This window comes from Centrocercus urophasianus, unplaced genomic scaffold, assembly GCF_019232065.1.
Source record: "Centrocercus urophasianus isolate 14NV4802_14NV808 unplaced genomic scaffold, USGS_Curo_1.0 seq_19, whole genome shotgun sequence".
NCBI lineage: Eukaryota > Metazoa > Chordata > Aves > Galliformes > Phasianidae > Centrocercus > Centrocercus urophasianus.
In genome coordinates this window covers 19,123,716-19,140,954 of record NW_024884744.1, presented here as the reverse complement: position 1 = coordinate 19,140,954, position 17,239 = coordinate 19,123,716, and the positions used below count along the sequence as shown (strand labels likewise).

At 45.5% G+C, this 17,239-nt stretch overlaps 3 protein-coding genes across 5 annotated transcripts in view; all 3 read left to right on the top strand.

Annotated features, from left to right (window-relative positions):
- Positions 1-4,398, top strand: part of WDR53 (WD repeat domain 53) — a 4,820-nt gene extending 422 nt beyond the window's left edge. The window contains exons 1-2 of one of the 3 annotated variants that reach the window (XM_042820999.1): positions 35-514; positions 3,172-4,398. In XM_042820999.1, the coding sequence (XP_042676933.1) occupies positions 35-514; positions 3,172-3,759 (1,068 nt within the window). In that variant the 3' untranslated portion in view covers positions 3,760-4,398. Of the gene's footprint in view, positions 1-34; positions 515-1,165; positions 1,307-3,171 lie in introns of those variants that run through there. The other 2 variants (XM_042821001.1, XM_042821000.1) reach the window with 2 other exon arrangements.
- Positions 4,399-5,213: 815 nt separating this feature from the next.
- On the top strand, positions 5,214-7,894 carry SMCO1 (single-pass membrane protein with coiled-coil domains 1). The gene is made up of 2 exons (XM_042820843.1): positions 5,214-5,281; positions 7,611-7,894. Exons 1-2 carry the CDS (start codon positions 5,232-5,234, stop codon positions 7,816-7,818), a joined length of 258 nt encoding a protein of 85 aa, XP_042676777.1. The 5' UTR covers positions 5,214-5,231; the 3' UTR covers positions 7,819-7,894.
- A 642-nt stretch (positions 7,895-8,536) lies between these two features.
- On the top strand, positions 8,537-16,928 carry RNF168 (ring finger protein 168). Its single transcript, XM_042821008.1, has 7 exons — positions 8,537-8,677; positions 9,632-9,974; positions 11,187-11,263; positions 11,913-12,089; positions 12,623-12,747; positions 13,026-13,113; positions 14,048-16,928. The coding sequence occupies exons 2-7, from the start codon at positions 9,674-9,676 to the stop codon at positions 15,095-15,097; spliced, it is 1,818 nt and encodes a 605-aa protein (XP_042676942.1). The 5' UTR covers positions 8,537-8,677; positions 9,632-9,673; the 3' UTR covers positions 15,098-16,928.
- Positions 16,929-17,239: the final 311 nt, after the last annotated feature.

Below are 17,239 nucleotides of genomic sequence, written 5' to 3'. Positions count from 1 at the left end.
GCGCATTTGGTTGTGTGGGCCGGTGTTGGGGTCTATGGCGGTCAGGTGGGAGGGCGGCCACTCCGCCTCCGTGCTGTGCCTCGCCGCCGGCAGCGAGGGGCCCGCGGCCTCGGGGGGCGAGCGCGGCGAGCTGGCGCTGTGGGGGCGGGACGGCGTCCCCGCGGGGCGGCTGCGGCTGGCCCCCGCCGAGGACGACGTGGCGGCGCTGGCGTTCTCCCCGCGCCGTCCGCACCGCCTGTACGCCGCGCACGGGCCGGCCGTCGCGCTGCTGGACGTGCGGGCGCTGCGGGAGCCCGTGGAGCGTCTCCGCTTCAACGAGGACGAGATCAACTGCCTGGCCGTCGCCGACGGCGGGGACCTGCTGGCCGCGGCAGACGACTCCGGGGCCGTCAAGGTCGTAGATCTGCAGAGCGAGAAAGTCGTCCGTTCCCTGAGGCACGCCAACATCTGCTCCTCCGTCGCCTTTCGGCCGCGGAGGCCGCAGAGCCTCGTCTCGTGCGGACTGGACATGCAGGTGACTTTGTACCGGCGGCGGGTGACGGCGGGCTGCCCTCGTCTCCACCCGGAGCCGGGGCGCGGGGCCTTCCTGCGGCGCGGTGCCGTGTTGCGCCTCGGGCTTCGCTCGTAGGCGCGGTGTGGATGTGGTTGGCACGGGGGAATCGAGGGACGGCAGAGAGCAGCTGTGCCTCCGTCGGTTCTGTCCTACCGTGTGAAACCAGCGGTTACCTCGAGCGGGTGGCTGCAGGCAGAGCACTGCCGTAGAAAACACAGTGCCCAAGGCAGAGCGGATGGCAGCCGGAGTGCTTAATGCAGACACTGAACTACCTGGCTGGTCTGAGGATGTCATTAAGTTTATCCCCTGCTTGAAGTAACCTCGTGGAACGTTCTTTGCCTTTTACACTTCTTCTCTGCCTTATCAGGTGGAACTTTTGTCCTCTGCGTGCCACACAGAATCACAGAACATCCCGAGTTAGAAGGGACCCACAAGGATGACTGAGGCCAACCCGCAGCCCCACGCAGCACCACCCAAACCCGATGTCTCACGGCGGTGTCCCAGCACTCCCTGAGCTCTGGCACCAGGGCCGTGCCCGCTGGAGCTGTGCCGTGCCCACCGCCCCGCGCTGCACAACCTCTCCCTGCCCCCAGCCGCCCCTCCCCAACGCAGCCCCACGCCGTTCCCTCAGCGCACAGCTCGGCGCTGCCCATCCGCTCCCCGTGAGGAGCTGCAGCCGCCACGAGGGGAGCTCCGCTCGGCTCCTGTGCTCTGGGCTGAACCCACCCCAGGACTTCCTTTCCAGTGGTTGAGGTCTGACCACGTTCCTGTTTTAGCCTGAGATGAAAACTGTCACTTCTACAAAGCTCTCTGTGGTTCTGGCGGTGTTAGGGGAACTTTCCTTTGACAGCATCACGCAGTTTTGCTGTGTTCTTAAAAACTGTTTTTTCTATTTTAAAGCCACCGTTTGCCAAAACTCTGGAAGTATTTATTCAAGTTAAGGTTGATCGCTGGAAGTTTCCCAAGTTCTGACTTTGCCAGGTTTTAAACAATTCTCTGCATTTGTCCACCATTGAGATAGGATTTTGAATAGAGTGCTTTGAGAAGCTTCATCTCAGAGGAACTGAAGTGCGGCAGTAAATGCTCAGCACCTTACACAGATTGCTTAAATTCAGATCCCTAAAATGGCTGGAAAGCTTTTATCAGAACTGTAACCATTAATATACTATTTCTATGTGAGAAAAACAACAGCAACAGCTGATGAGAACTGAAATGTTGGTAGCTAGTGTTATTTCCAAAAGTGCTGTGGAAGCAAGGAAAATGCCACGAGGGCAGAACATACTTACTTTGCAGAACGCTTGTCACCACTTGCTGGATGCATGAAGCTGATGCTGTCCATGATGAGAATGGAGTTTTTGGCTTACGTGTTAAGATTGGCCGCTCTGATGAAGTCTGCTTTGCGCAGTCATCACAGAAAAGTTCTCCCCATCGTTGGTAGCAAAGCACTTGTAATGCAGCAGCAGCGGTGACTCCTAGAAGAGAAAAGCAGTAGGAAATAATACATGGATTCTGGATAAGCAAACAGCTTATCAGTACTGCAGGAGACCGAGTGCTTTGAGATCTGCTGGCCTTGAAAAAAAAGTCTTAATTCATACTGTAAAAGTATTTATATACTGTAAAATAAAGTATTATTTTAACGGGTGCAGTATAAATCAGCAGCACTTGAATTGTTGTGTGGTAGAAGCAGGATTCATGTGAAGGCACAGTGAGCAGCTTGCAGGTGCCATGGCATTCCAAAAGCAAGTCTGAAACTGCTTCCATCTCATCACAGAATCACAGAATTGTAGGGGTTGGAAGGGACCTCCAGAGATCATTGAGTCCAACCCCCCTGCCAAAGCAGGTTCCCTACAGCAGGTCGCACAGGTCGGCATCCAGGCAGGTCTTGAACATCTCCAGAGGAGGAGACTCCACCACCTCCCTGGGCAGCCTGTTCCACTGCTCCGTCACCTCACTGTACAGAAGTTCCATTGCACATTTGTGCAGAACTTCCTGTGCTGCAGTTTCCAGCCGTTTCCCCTTGTCCTGTCTCCACTCACCACTGAAAAGAGTCCGGCCTCGCCATTCTGCCCCCACACCTTAGATATTTATAGACCTGGATCAGGTCCCCTCTCAGTCTTCTACTCCGTTTCTCAAACACATTAAAGGAAGTGATTATCTTAGAAAAATTATGTAGCAGAAACAGAACTGACATTCAGAATGATGAAGCTTTCTTTTCAGTTGCTGCTAACGTTTCCTTGTCCCTCCTTGTAAATAATTAAGGTGAGCAGTATATCATGATTACTGCTGCTGAGTTGAATGGAAAAGCATTTAGAACAGCTTTCCCATCCATTTTATGCTCTAGGGTTCTGAGCCATTGACTCTACTGGGAGGGGCACAGTCATGGCTTGGAAAGCATGTGGTAAAGATTTGCTGTGTTTGCTAGGTGAACTTCAAATGTATCTTGCGCAACAGATCTTGCATCTCTTATGCTCATCCGTGGCCCCTGCTCTGCCCGAGCAGAAAACTTTATCTTATTTTTGTTAGCAAAAGGAACCAATTCTACTTAAGAATCAGATGCTACGGGTGGTGTTCTTTGAAGTAAAGTGGATAAATGATTGATTCCTTTGATTTTTTCCAAGGTTATGCTGTGGAACCTGCAGAAAGCTCGCCCCCTGTGGACCACGAACTTGCAGGAGTGTGGAACAGAAGAAGACAGTCTGCAGTCAGCCAGCCAGCTCTTTAACCCCCCACTTGCACATTCCCTGTCTGTCGCATCGTGCGGCAACATCTTTGGCTGCGGAGCTCAAGATGGTAAAGTCAGAATATTCCGAGTGACTGGTCTCAAATTTGAACGTGAGCTGGAGTTTAAAGGTCATAGTTTAGGAGTATCACAAGTCCTCTTCATGCCGGAATCATACTGGTTGTTGACTGGGGGAAACGATGGGAAAGTCTTGCTCTGGGATGTCAGTAATGACATTGGAAAGCAGCAGAAAAGTCCAGCAAAGTCGCTCCATAAAAGGAAGGGCCAAGCAGCTGCCACTGCCAGAAAAGATGGAAAGCTCAACAAAGTGGCTTCAAATGAACACGCTAGAATTTTACCAAAGCTAACCATTGAGCATGGAGAGAAGGTGAACTGGATCACGTGCACAGAGATCAAAGGCTCCAGGAGAGTATTAGTTGCTGATCAGAGTAGTTCCATATCTGTTTATCCGTTGCCAGAGTCTTAGGTGCTGAAACAAATTTGTGGGGAAGAATCATTTCTCCACATTCGAAATATGATTCCAATTAAATCTGTTGGCAGTGAACTGAACGAGGCCTCCTGCATTCTCAGGAATGGCAAGGGATTCGCTGTGTTCTCACACAGATCTCACAATGCCATTGGCCTGGTGTGACATTTTTACAGCTGGTAGTGCTCACTGCAGCTGTTGCTTGTAGGCTGGCAATGAGTTCATAACTGTCCTGACATAACTGAAGTTGCAGGAATAAAATTAACAGGGAATTCCTCTGTGCTTAATGAGGATGCTGACCAGTAATAGAGATGTAACTGAGTTCCTTCAGTTTCACACAATTTCAGTGCTTTATTTTACTTTCCCTATTAAACTGTCCCACAGTCAGCTTGAGCTGGCTTTCTTGGAAGTACGGTTTTCATTATTTTGCATATGGGACTAGAGGAGCCTTAACTTACTAGCAAGCAGTCAGATTACTAGTCATTGTCAACTGGATTTTTTTCACGCTGCAGTAATAAAGAAGATGGGGAAAATGTTAGCATCTGCCTAGTGGGTCAGCTGTCATCTGCATTTAGCTGTTTTTCCCAGAGAGAAAAATTACAGCTACATTTGTCTTAATAAAATGCTTTCTCTCACTGCTCCCGTGTGTTTATATTCATTCTCATACTGCCTAACATAGGTGCTGTGCAAGATTTTGTCCAGAAGTGTTCCCATGGAATGGACAAATAAGAAGAAAAAATAGAAAAAGGAATACTTTTGTGTTTCTTTCTTTTTTTTTTTTTTTTTTCTTCAGGTTGTCCTGAAGTTTTCACAGGCAAAGACTCAAAGCCTGCTGGCCACAGGCCTGCTTGAGTGATCTGGGTTCTGTGCTGTCTTGTTACCTTGGCTGTGGTGTTGGCAGGTGCACGTTACTTGCCTTCGCTTTTTCTTTTTAATGGGAACAAAATGTAGAGTTGTTTGCTTGTTTTTTGCATAGGCAACTCCTGCAAATATTTGCATCCTTTATGGATGAGATGTCAGTGGTGTGTTTCACTGTTCTTTGCCCTCAGAAGCAGTTCCCTGCAGCCATGTACAAGTCATTCAAATCCAGCTTAACAACACTAGAAAACAACCCAACAACAATCTGTACAGCCTTTAAAAGCAGGAGGCTTTGGCCCAGGAGAAGAGCTTGAAGGCAGTACAGATAAATAAACCTGAACAGCAAACAAGCAGACTAGATTTCCCCTTCTCATTATTCCCTGTATGTCTGAGGACAGACGAGATGAGTGCGTCAGGAGCAGAGGTCCAGTTGTGTAACGTGATGTGTAGTATGAGGAGCATGTGTCTGTGCATCTGTGAGCTATATTTGGATGTACAGTCTATTAAAAGCCTGCTGCAATCACCCTCCAGCAGGAGTCAGAGCCCCCATCCGTGGTGTCTGCCTCAGGAGAGGACTGGAGCCCACCCCTGCTTGACTTCCTTTCTCCAGGACGATGGCTAAAGACAGCATATCCCTGCGCTCCTTGAGCAAGACGTTAAACAGGTCGTTAAAGGGTTGTGCTGATATGGCAGGGGATGAGGATAAGTGGCAGGACTGGGGCAGGGGGAGAGAAGACAAGATTATGCTGTGGTCTGTTATCGAGATAACCTGTACTTTGGAAATTTTCACAGGTAATAGGATGGAAATAAATACAGTGTGTCTGTGGGAAGAGGGTAATTCATGAACAATGCTCTGATCCTCCTTTATTTGTTGGAGAGGGAGGGGGCAGAACAAAGGCTGCAGCACTTCATGAACGCCATCCTTGCCAGCTTCAAGCTGCTGGTCCTGGCAGCTTGCTGCAGGATTCTGTGCAAGTGCTTGATCAGCAAAGCCTGGTAGCTGCACAAAGTGCTGCCAGGAGCAAGTCGGTAACAGGAAATTCTGGTCTGTGCTCTGCTGTAATTCTGCTGTAAATTGGAATGAACTTCCAAATTTGGGAACATACATCAGCACTTATAGGGTTCAAAGATAGGAAGTAAGTGGTCGTAGTTGACAAAAAGCAAGACAAACCCTTCTATATTTTAAGAAAGAAAATAACTGTGGCTAAGGAACTGGGACGTAGTTAATGCCGAGTCACCTTCCATTTCCAAAGCCTGTACATGAAGAGGCTTGCAAAAAAGCTTTCATCGACAGGTTCATTGGCTTCAATTAAAGTAGTCTGGCACCTGCTTCCCCTGCTGGCTCCTGTCCACGTGTTCCACTGCATGTGACAGCACCATCACAGCTCGATGGTGCCTGATCATCCAGGTGGGCAACAGCAGCAGAACCAAACGAGAGCCACAGCCACTGCTTGTCAGGAAGGGAAGAGTGGAAAAGGGGTCTGAAACCCACAGAGTTAAAAGACAAAGTGAGACGGTGCTCCCTTTCAGTGGATTTTCATGTATGTATTTCCACATGCACTATCTGTGCTGTGCAAGTGGTATCAGACAAGAAACTGCTTAGGTGCACATGTAGAACTGGTTTACAGGTAGTAAGAATTTGTGGTGTCCTGCATGAGTATCCCTGCTGCTGAAATGCAGTACTTCTGCTCATGAAATAATGCTTCAGATATTGATACTTGCTTTTATATTCAAATTACAAAAACACTTCAAAGATCGGCCCTCTGCTGCAACAGCAGTATTGCTGTAGCAGAGATAATCTCTTCTCCATATGTGAAAATCACCATCAGACAACAAAAACTCCACCAGCTCTGTGTTGCAGGTTCCTAGTGTTATCCCATACCAACCACTCAATGCCAGGGAGAAACTAAATGTATGTATGACAGGAGCAGCTGATATTCTCATAAATCACTACTAAAGTACAGTGTGCCCCGTGATTTGTTCCATATCCAGGAAGGAATTTTGGATGATGGATATTTCCATAGCTTTGAGGTTCCCAGGATTCGGAAGAACAGACATTGACATAACAATAGTGAACTGAGGCAAACTTAACATTATCTTCACAAAAGCCACCACCAGGATGAAAGAAGCCCAGGAAACCCCACTCCTCAAGTAAAACAAAGGATGGAAAACGAGCACAAAGTGTCCCATTCCCTCTTCCTTTTCAGCAGACACAGTTCAGTTCTCAACGGAGCAGGGTTTTTTTCTGCAAAGGGTGTGTGGAGGAAGCTCAAACTAAAAAAAAACAAACAACACCATATTTAGGATTATGGAACTAGAATATTCAAATATACAGTTTGCTAATAAGGAAAACTACAACAGATATCAAGCTATGAAAAAGCAGTGAATAAATACCAGCTACAGAACTCAGAAGTGTTATTATTGCTCTTTCACTAAGGTCCTCCTGTCATGCATTTGTTCTGCAGAAGAGCCGCTGTATGAAAGCAAAAACCAAAGCAGGAAAAGCCAGCAGAGAACAAAAGCCACTGAGGGCAGCTTGGTTTATTATTTGCATAATTTGTTATCCGAGGAAGAATGAGAAGTTCTGTTCGATGTTAAATGAAAAGGGTTGAGGAGATCAGGACAGTGCAAGTAAAAGCAGAAATAGCTGCAATGCTAGAAAAGTAAAAATACCTCTTACCACTAACATCATACAAATGGTTGATAACCCAAACACAGATGTACCTAAACACAAACCTTTCCTACTGCTCCTTCTGCATTTACAAGTTGCAAAATTTCTACGCTAAAGAAAGGTCAAAGGGACATAGGTGGCATCAGAAGATGGAATTTCAAATGGTGTATGAATCTGCAAAGGAAGTAAATGAACTCACAGTTGACTTGGGAGGAACCTCATATGTGCTGTGGATCAATTCAGTGGAATGTGTGACCACATGCAGAAAGCGCAGTGTGTTGAGGCCCAAGTTCTAAACAAGTGCTTGTTTCCCACTCTCTAGAGTAGAAAGCAGGCTGCAAGCCTTGGAGACGCGGTTCCAAGACCTGGACGCGAGCCTACAGAAGCTGGCACAGAAGTTTGAGGTGCAGGCCGCGCTTCTGGAGGAGGAGAAGAGCCAGGATGCAGTGTGGACATCTGCACTGGAGGACAGGTGGGCAGCAGGGAAGGGCCAGCACCAGCTGTCTGTGCCCTGCACCTGCGGGTGGTAAGTGCACTTCAGTGTGTATTTGTACAGCCTGGGCACAGCCTGAATTACCACGTGCTATGGAAACACGAAGGGTCGTTTGATTCCAGCCGTAGACAGCTGTCTATTTGAAATAAATGTTTGCGTGGTAAAGAGCCACACCACTTCCCAGAGATGGGGAAAAGAGAACACGGATGTTCTGATTCCCTTCTGCTAGCAAGGCCTGGAGGTTGCACTTTGAGCACCTGAGGTTAGAGTTGGATATCACGAGGCTTTCTGTCTTCTCAGAGGGCACGCTGAAATCACTTAGCGGAGCTGCTGCTGCTCAAGGACCTCTGGAGAAGTGGTGCGGTGGGGTGCGGGCGGATGCCTTACAGCACAGCTTCCTCCTGCAGCCACACAGCACAGCGCCGCTTCCTCCCACAGCCGCCCAGCGCAGCGCCGCACCCAGCCGGAAGCCGCCGGGCCGCATGGCACCAAGCGCCGTGGCTCTTCCTGCTCACTGCAGCCACCGCGAGGCTCCCACACGGATCGCCAGCCTTCCCGCAGGGCGGAGCAGCCCGCTGCCGTGAGGGCGGAGCGCGGCCTGTGAGCGCCGGAACTGGGAGTGAGAGAGCGGCGGGCGGCGCGGCCCGTTCCTGCGCTGATGGCCGCGGCCTGCGCTCCGCTTCCCGCGCTCCGCTTCCCGCGCTCCCTGTGGTAAGCCGTTACCGTGCCGATGCTCGGCCCGCGCTCGCTCCCTCCGGCCCGCAGCCTCCTGCCTGGCCGCGGGCCCGCAGCCTCCCTGTGAGGATCCCCGCCCTTCTGGAGCCGCAGGCCCGCCTTCACCCCGCTCGGTGTGTGGAAACTGTGTATGCCGGCTGAAACCTCCTGTCCCAGCAGAGGTAATACGGACCGTGCGGGTAGTTCGTTACAGGGAGAAGCACCGCTGAGTGTCTCCGTGTTATCCAGCTGAAAAATAAAAGACTTCTGGTACTAAGGAAGAGCAAAACCCCCAGAAGTCGCCTTGTGTGCCTCTGTCTCAATGTCAGCTTCTTCTGTGGGTTATCGGGGTCGGACTGTCACAGCCTCTGTCAGAAAGCTCTGTCTGTGCAATACCTGATGCTTTACGTTTTTTAAAATTTCTGTAGCTTGAAAAATCATATTTTTGTTCCTTTTGCTGCGGGGGGAGGATGGGGATGGCTTTTGTTCTTTCTGATGCACCGCATTCTGGGTAAGTGAAGAGCCGTTTGAGGAGGTTGGTGGCAGAAGGGCTGGGTGATCCCCACTGTTTGAAGGCGTGAGGGTCGTGATGGGAGGCACTGAATTACTGAATGCATTGGTTAGATCTTTGCTTATGTTTGTCAGACTTAAAAGGCGCTTTGACTTTTGCCTTCCAGCTTAAGCAAATGAATGAATGTGGAAGACCCTTCTCTCTAAGGAAAAGCCTCTGATGCACAGGGAGAATGTTGTATTTCACCTTCGTGTGGAGCTAAGCTGTACTAGAATCAACTTTTGAAGGATGTACATATAGCAAAAAACAGACTAATCTGAAAGTTAATTCAGTAACTGTGATAACATCCACCAAGCGTGACCTTAGCTTGTAACTACGAGAAAATAAATGCTGAAAGACTTTCTTTACTTCTTTTTCCCCTGTTTCTATCTCCCTGCTATCCTCCATGTACCTGCTGCAGTTCACAGGAAACTGCAGTAGGAATCCTTGTTTCACAGGGACTTCTGTTAAGACTTGCATCTTCCTCTGTAAGTCAAAAAGTTAGCAGCTTTCTTAAATATGCTGAGCTTTTTGAAGGGTAGTTAGGACACAATTTGTTAAAATACACATTTCTTTCTGCTTTCAGGTACTGCTGTTAATTTGTCTCATTCCTGATCTTCAAGTCAATATGTCAAAGAAATCGGAGGCTCCCCTTTCCTTAGATGACTGCCTCTGCCAAATCTGCGTGGAGATCTTTGTGGAGCCCGTCACCCTGCCGTGCAACCACACCATCTGTAATTCCTGTTTCCAGCTGACAGTTGAAAATGCCAGTCTCTGCTGCCCCTTTTGTCGACGTCGAGTCTCTTCTTGGGCACGATATAATGCCCGCAGGAATACTCTTATCAACTGGGAACTCTGGGAGAAGATTCAGAAGAAATATCCGAAGGAATGCGAGCGGAGAATTAACGGACAGGATTTAGAAGAGGAAAGTAAGTAAGATGTCACTTGTCCTGTGCTTTACCAAAGGAATTAGTACAGGTGGGCTTTGGATGTTGTGAAAGAAGATACTGTGCATAGATGCGCTGTGTTGTTGCTAGAAAATGCAGTGCAGAGCTGTCCTGTGAAAGGGACTTCAAGGCAGGGCAGTGGCCATGCCTTTTGTTGTCTGCAGTACAGAGTAAGTAATATTGTCCCATCGTTTTGGTGAATATTTGTTCCTGCTTTTTGCACAAAATGTTGCTGTATGTTTCTTTGTCCTTGCAGAAACAGCTATTACTGATACAGCTGCAGCTGTAAGATCTTTAACCAGAGTGTCTGTGGGTGTGTTTATCCCCATCAAGTATGTCACGTGGTTAAACCTTGGTGATTTATTTTCAACTTTTAGATACCCTCACTTAGTTTCATTAGAAATACCAGGTTCTCCAGTCTATTTAAGAGTCTTAGAGCCTAAAATTGTGATGTTAGACAAAAGGAAATGAAATCTGACTCTCTCCCTGAAGGGCATGGGGGTTTATTATGTTGTAACCTCCATTCAAATTTGATCCCCTCTGATAGTTTTATACCTGGGAGAGGCAATACTTTTCCCACACCTCTTCCTGTTCTTCCCATCGTGGTCAGCACCAGCACTGGCATTGGGTGTTTAACACAACTCCAAGAAAAATGGGCATAGTAACATTAGGATTTCTTAATAGAACATAAGAACAAATTTTTCTTAGTATCTTTTAGGTGTGTTGTATTAAAATGACACAGGACTCAGAATGTTTTGAAGGGCTAACAGAATGGAGTATTCTAGCTGGAACAGAACATCCTTAGCAGAAAGCAAAATATTTAAAAAGTAAGTGAATAAATTGAAAAGTGGATAGCATTTCAAGCTCCTTTGGTAGGCCTTCCTTACAACACATTGTTCCACTTTTTTTGCTTACAGCGAAGTCATTAGAGGCAAAAATCAAGAGTTGCATATTTGTATGAGTATGCATATTTGCTTTGTATCCAGGGCTTGGAACTGGCTGTTCCTGCTACTTTGTAACATACTTGCTTTTATCTTTTGTATTTTGAATTATTTTACTTCGTTCCAAAGACTTGACTTAAGCCATTCCTGTGACAAGATATGGAAATGATCTTTTGTTAAAATGTTTTATTGTTGATTGTCATGATTTTGCTTTGTGCTCACTCTTTTTTATTACCCCCTTCCTCTTAATTAGTCTTCGTCCCCCATCCACAACACCAGCTGAGCAAACCTGGGGAACTGAGACAGGAATATGAAGCAGAGGTTAGCAAGGTAGGTCTAAAAACGTATTTAAAAGTGCAAAATGCTTTGACTCGAGTTGTTTTAATTGTTCCCACAAACAGCTGAAATGTTGTTGAACAAAAAAAGGAAGGTACTTAAAAGGGCAGTGTTGCTACAAGAGCATGCTAATCTGTGCTACCACTGATGTGTTGCTTCTGAGGTTTGGATCCCATGTGGAAAGAAGAGAGGGAGGACACAGTGTGCGCTCTTCAGCAAGAGCTGACAGCTGTTGCTAACAGTGGAAGGTGACAGTCTTCAGTTCAGATGCACAGTTGACTTAAGCTAGAAGAGGAGACCTAGTTTATTCAGCAATGTGTGTTGGCTTATGGATGCATTTTCTTGTGGCAGTTTCAGCTTATGCCACCTTCAGGTATTGGTCAAGCTGTCACACTGCAGGCTCAGTGTCTACCACTCAAAATTGAGGCTGAAGAAGGACTTCTGTTTAAGGCTCTGTTTTCTTTATTCAGAGGCTTTTGGGCTTTACATTTTGTAAACTTTTCTGATCAAGCACATTCGGTGGGAAGTACAGCTGGAGTGATTTCATTTGAACTGTTTCCATGGAAGGAGTGTTAGTGAAGAGACTCTGATGCAAAGCATGGTGCTACGGCAACTGCATACCTTAAAAACAATTCTTTCTCAGGTGGAGGCAGAAAGGCGAGCGCATGAGCAAGAAGAGAACAAGGCAAGTGAGGAATACATTCAAAAGCTGCTAGCAGAAGAAGAGGAAGAGCACAGATTGGCAGAAGAAAGACGAAAGGAGATGGAGGAGCAGCTTAAACAAGATGAGGAGTTGGCATGGCAGCTCAGTAACAGCTTGGTGAGTTAACATAGAAGGGGACGTTTTGCAATGTTCATTTAGTGTAAGCAACTCAGACTTTTTAGAGCAAAAGTTAGACGTCTGAATAACTTAAATTTGCCTGAATTGCATTTGAAAGCTGTTGTCAGCTGTCAGTACTTTAGCTCCTGGACTGACTAACTTTTGATGAACCAGCATGAGGGTGAAGTACCTCCAAGCATTTCTACCTGTATAGCAGGCACTTGAAATGGCTGTAGGAATTTTGTGCTACAAAACATTTAGAAACATTGGTTTTCTTCTGGCTACTTCCTTTCCCCTATGAATTTAAAAAATCTGCTTTGAAAGAAATCGAGGTCTATATCCTCATATACTGAAGAAAGGAACAAACGATGTTTGAAAAAGTTTAACTTAGATTTGAGATTTTTAAAATTTTTTAAATTTTTTTTCTGGAATTCCTTGGTCAGAAGTAACTGATTCTGTAGCAGGACAGAAGTAGTTCTCCTGTTTGTGTTGTGGTTTGTTTTATATAACACTATTTTTCTTTGTCACTGAAGAATGACAGTTTGGGAGAACACGTGCTCAGCAGTTCTTCACGAGGAGACAGCCTCTCACATGAGTCACTCCCAGCTAATTTGTGCAAGACGAAGAACAAACCAAGCAACTCCGGAGACATCCAGAAGTAAGAAAGCCAAGTTTCTGTTCTATGATTAGTGATCTGTTTCTCATTATAGTGCCTTTCTTCCTGCCTGACTTCCCTGTATAACTTGGGCAAATGTAGGCTATTGAATATTGAAACATCTCCTTATAGGATAATGTGGAGGAGAAGAGATACCCTCACCCCTCTTGTTATTGTCAGCATGAACCTGAGGTCATGATTACTATAAGGGACTAGCAATGCAAAGGAAGAAAAAAGGTTTTAACAAGTGTGCCTTTTGCTTTGTTTTTGCTGCCTTTTAGGTACCTGACTCCAAAGCACCGCCACACACTGCAATCAGCTTCATCCTCCAGGGCAACAGAGGGAGGTGGGACTGACCCTGGATTTGCGGTAATGGAATCATCTTGTTACAGATCACAGTGTTAGCAGTTGCAGGTTACTCTCTGCTTTGCCTGTAGTAATGCTGTCAGCACTGGGCACTCTGTATATCCATCTCAGGAGCTGTTCAGTATTCACAATTCCCAAAAGTGCAAAAGGAAGAAACCACGCTTGGCAGTCAGCTGATGCACAGCTGCAGCTTATTTTATGGTTACCTTGTATATCTGCACGGAGGCTTTGGTGAACTAAACTTGAACACTGACAAGATCTTTGAATGATAGAACCATAGAATGGCTTGGGTTGGAAGGGACCTCAAGGATCATCAAGCTCCAACCCCCCTGCTGCATGCAGGGCCATCAACCTCCATATCTACTACTAGACCCAGGTCTCCTCCATTCACAGATTGACACCATGTCCACAAACAATTTTAATTACTTTGAGTTTTTCTTCTAGTTTGGCAGCTTTGTTTTGGTTTTATTTTTGTGATCTCAGTAATGCACACTCCTGGTTTTTGAAGGTGTAAATGCTGTTCACGTTAAGATTTTCAGTGAACTCTGAGCTGCAGCTGCTGGCATATAACACTCTAATGATTATTCTGGAGCTCATCCAGGGAGGCTGCATTCTGATTTTCATGGTTCCCATTTGTCTGCATCTTTCCTGCTAAGCTCTGAAGATGAGCAGGGTAATTCCTTGAGCAGCTGATCGCAGCCACTGATAACAGGAGAATGCTGCAGTTCTTTTCAGTCTCCCAGCTATGCTTCTGCAGGTCGTTCTGAATACTTATTTAACAATGCTGTTTATTCATTCTTGTTAAAGAAGAATCCAAGTTAATATCCCGGAGTAGTTAAGAGCAGTACAGCTATGATAAAACAGATTTGCATTTTATTTACATCCATTGGCTTATAATAAATGCCTTTAATTAGAGATCTCTTTCTCTTTTTTTCAGATCAGTAACAATGAAGGCAGCAGTACTGAGGGGCAAGATGAGCAAGAGGAAATGCCAACGCTGTCTCCACAGCTGAGTGGTGTGACCAAAGGTTCCAGTGCCGAGGATTTGTTTATGCAGACGTACATTAACATCCTAAATGCCTCAGCTTCAGAGGAGACCACAACTGTCAAGCAAAAAAATGCACACGAACCAAACGGTCTGAGAAATGAACTTCTACATACAACTTGTGGAATTGCAGAAGGAGAAGGGGCTAGAACAGTTCTTTCCACATCCAGAGGAGAAGGTGGAGTAGTATTGGACAGTGACAGGTTAACTCATGTAGGCAGCATAAACCTTGAAAAGTGTGCTGAAACTAGTACTTGTATTCAGTTAGCAATAAATTCCGTGTCTGACAGCAAAAGTGTGAAAGGTGATCTCATGAAGACGGCTGGAAATGCAGATGAAAAGAAACCAGAGAGTTTGGCAAACACTAAGGAGGCTCCCAAAAGAAAGTCTCCAGAACAACTGGCTGAAGCAGTGGTTGACTTGGGTGTGGTGGACAAGAGGAGAAGAACTTTTCCAGGAACTTTGGAGGAAGAAGCGGAGTGGAAAAGTGACTTCAATTTGCAAATGCAGAAAGCCTTTGAGCAGGAGCTCCATGAAAGGCATATGCAGGAGGAGCAGGATAGGCTTCTGGCTCTGCAGCTGCAAAGACAGTTCAACAAAGAGGAGAGGTTGCTGAACCGACAGAAGGGATCTCCAGATGAGTACCTTCTTCGTACTAAAACACCTCAATCTGTGAAAGACTCTTCTAGAAAAGGAAGCTCTAAGATGGCAAAGGACTCAAAAGTCTTGAAAAAACAAAGTGAAACAAATCACCACAAGGGTCGGAAAGGTTCTTGCAATGAAAACTGGCAGTCTCCTACCAGGGTCCGAATGAAATCACCCAGCAGTGGAAAAGTCTTGAATTGTGTTGTTAACACCAGTGATTCAAATGATGTTCATTCACTGCCTAAGAGAAAACAAAAGACAATCCTTCAGATGCTTAAAAGCCCTGTTACTGAGTAGAACAGCAGAACCACAGACACATGGTTAAATTAATTAGAATTAAAACCACGGTAATGCTTATCCCTGTGTCAGGCAAAGCTTCTCCTAAACAGTTAGAAAATGGATGGTTTTTAGGGTTGGGCTTTGGGCTGCAAGAGTGACCAAAACTGTCTATTAAAACGTACTGTGAATGTTTTTGAGAAGTTTAAATAACTTACGCCTCTAGACCTTAACATTTTTAATTACTCCTCTCTCAACTATGGCTTCTTTTCTAGGACTGGCATTTTCAAGCTGTTTTTTTTAAGCTGGAATGTAAATACTGTTATTGTTTGAAATCTAAAGTAACTGATGGTCCTAGAATGAGAATTCAGAGCCTTTTGTGGGGACTGCATGTTCCCCAGAGGAAGCAAAGATGTGTGTCTGTATCTCTGGTTGTCTGCTGGCTGGGAGACTGAGGCTTTACAAGGCACAGGCACTGCTGAAGGATGTTACTGGAATTTGGTTTATTCGTTGAATTGCAGTTTGCTTGGCAGTTAAAAGGATTGTAACCAGATAAGCCAGTCTTGCAAAGGCATTTTCCCTCTCTCTTATCCTCTCACAGAGTAACACCTTTTTTGGGAAAGGGGAAAAAAAGGATCATTCTTCCACAGTCAAAGGCAAGGATCTCTCATAGATGCCAATAACAGCAGTGGTTGTGGGCTCGCATTTACTTCTGTTCATTTTCATTTTGTTTTCTTGTTAGTAGCCTGTAACTTACACAATCTTGCCTGGATATGCTACTATTTAACTTTCATGTGCAAACTGACTTGAAGCTGATTATAAGCACCTAATATTCAAAAATGATTAGTCCAGGAGACAGTTATGATGGAGAAAGTAAAACCAAAAGGGGGAGAAGCAACTAGAGTTACCAGTATCGACTTAATTTAACTTTCAACTGGAGTTCAACTCCGACGCCTGGCTGTAACCGTTGCTCCATTATTATTATTTTCTGAAGAACTAGAAAATACTGTCTTCCAGTTGAGTTTGATGGTAAAATAATTAAAAAGAATTACAGTTTAGGCATTCTGTGAAGCTGACACTCTGCCAAGTTGAGGCCTTTGGAGCAGTTTGTTAGCTGTTTGCAGGTACAGTTTCCTATTTTGCTATTGTGAAGCCCATCTTCTGGCTTTTCTTTGAATGTAATGAAATATTTCTCAAGTATACATATTTGAATGAGAGCAAAACACCAACTTACACTGCTGACCTGTGCATGCTTCTTGCTGAATAGCAAATGTGCAAAAATGTACGCGTTTGAAATCTTATGGGCGATCTGCGAGACTTTAACACAGCTCTGGGAAACTTGTAACAAATATTTTAAAGCAGTAACTTCTGGTGTTATGTAAGTTAAAAAACAAACAAGCAAACCACAAAACATTTAAAAAAAACCTACAAAAAAAAAAAAATCCTGAAAGAAAGGAGACCAATTATTTTAAATTGATGGCACATCACTGATACTGTTGGGTTTCTCCTAAATAAGTGGAGTATTCAGACAGCCTTCTTGAGAAAGCTATGGGTGACATGTTGCAAATAATTCATTTTTCCCGTTGCTGCCTCAACCATAGCCCTGGAAGCCTTCATTTGAGATAGACCCCTTTCTGTGTAATTCTTATTTCAGTTTGTTTTTATCTTACCCAGGCAGTTGGATGTACTCCGTTGCTGATTACAGCGTTCTTCAGGGCTGAGGTATTGACTGTTTCTGTGCTTAAAATACTTTTCCTGTCATGATAAACATGTAATAAGTAAACTCTTGTTTCCAGAGCAGCTGAGGATGAAGAGTTTTGTTCATAAATCTCAATTCAGCCCTGTCTTAAAATCCGTTTATCAAGTCTGATGTCTGTTTTTAACTTGTTCAAAAACTGGTCCCTGCTTTGGCATGGAGAACCTCTTTCTGAGAGCAAGGCACCTGATGCCTGCAGCACTTTCTCAAGTAAGTGATCAGAAGCACCACGTGCTCCTATTGATTTTATTTTGTGAAGTTCTGGTATAATGAAACTACAACCAGCAGTGAGAGAGAATTCCTTCTTTCTTTGAATGCTTTAGCATTTTGAGCTCTCTATGAACCAGTTAAAGATCCTGAAGGGAATGGAGGGGGGAAGAGAGCAAGGGAAAGGGAAGGCTTTCCTT

Excerpts from the sequence above, each read along its gene's own strand:
- SMCO1 (XM_042820843.1), top strand. The coding sequence starts at position 5,232 with ATGGCTAAAGACAGCATATCCCTGCGCTCCTTGAGCAAGACGTTAAAC. Across the intron at positions 5,282-7,610 it reads TTGAGCAAGACGTTAAACAG|AGTAGAAAGCAGGCTGCAAG; the intron begins GTCGTTAAAGGG and ends CCCACTCTCTAG.
- RNF168 (XM_042821008.1), top strand. The coding sequence starts at position 9,674 with ATGTCAAAGAAATCGGAGGCTCCCCTTTCCTTAGATGACTGCCTCTGC. Across the intron at positions 9,975-11,186 it reads ACAGGATTTAGAAGAGGAAA|TCTTCGTCCCCCATCCACAA; the intron begins GTAAGTAAGATG and ends CCTCTTAATTAG. Across the intron at positions 12,090-12,622 it reads GGCAGCTCAGTAACAGCTTG|AATGACAGTTTGGGAGAACA; the intron begins GTGAGTTAACAT and ends TTGTCACTGAAG.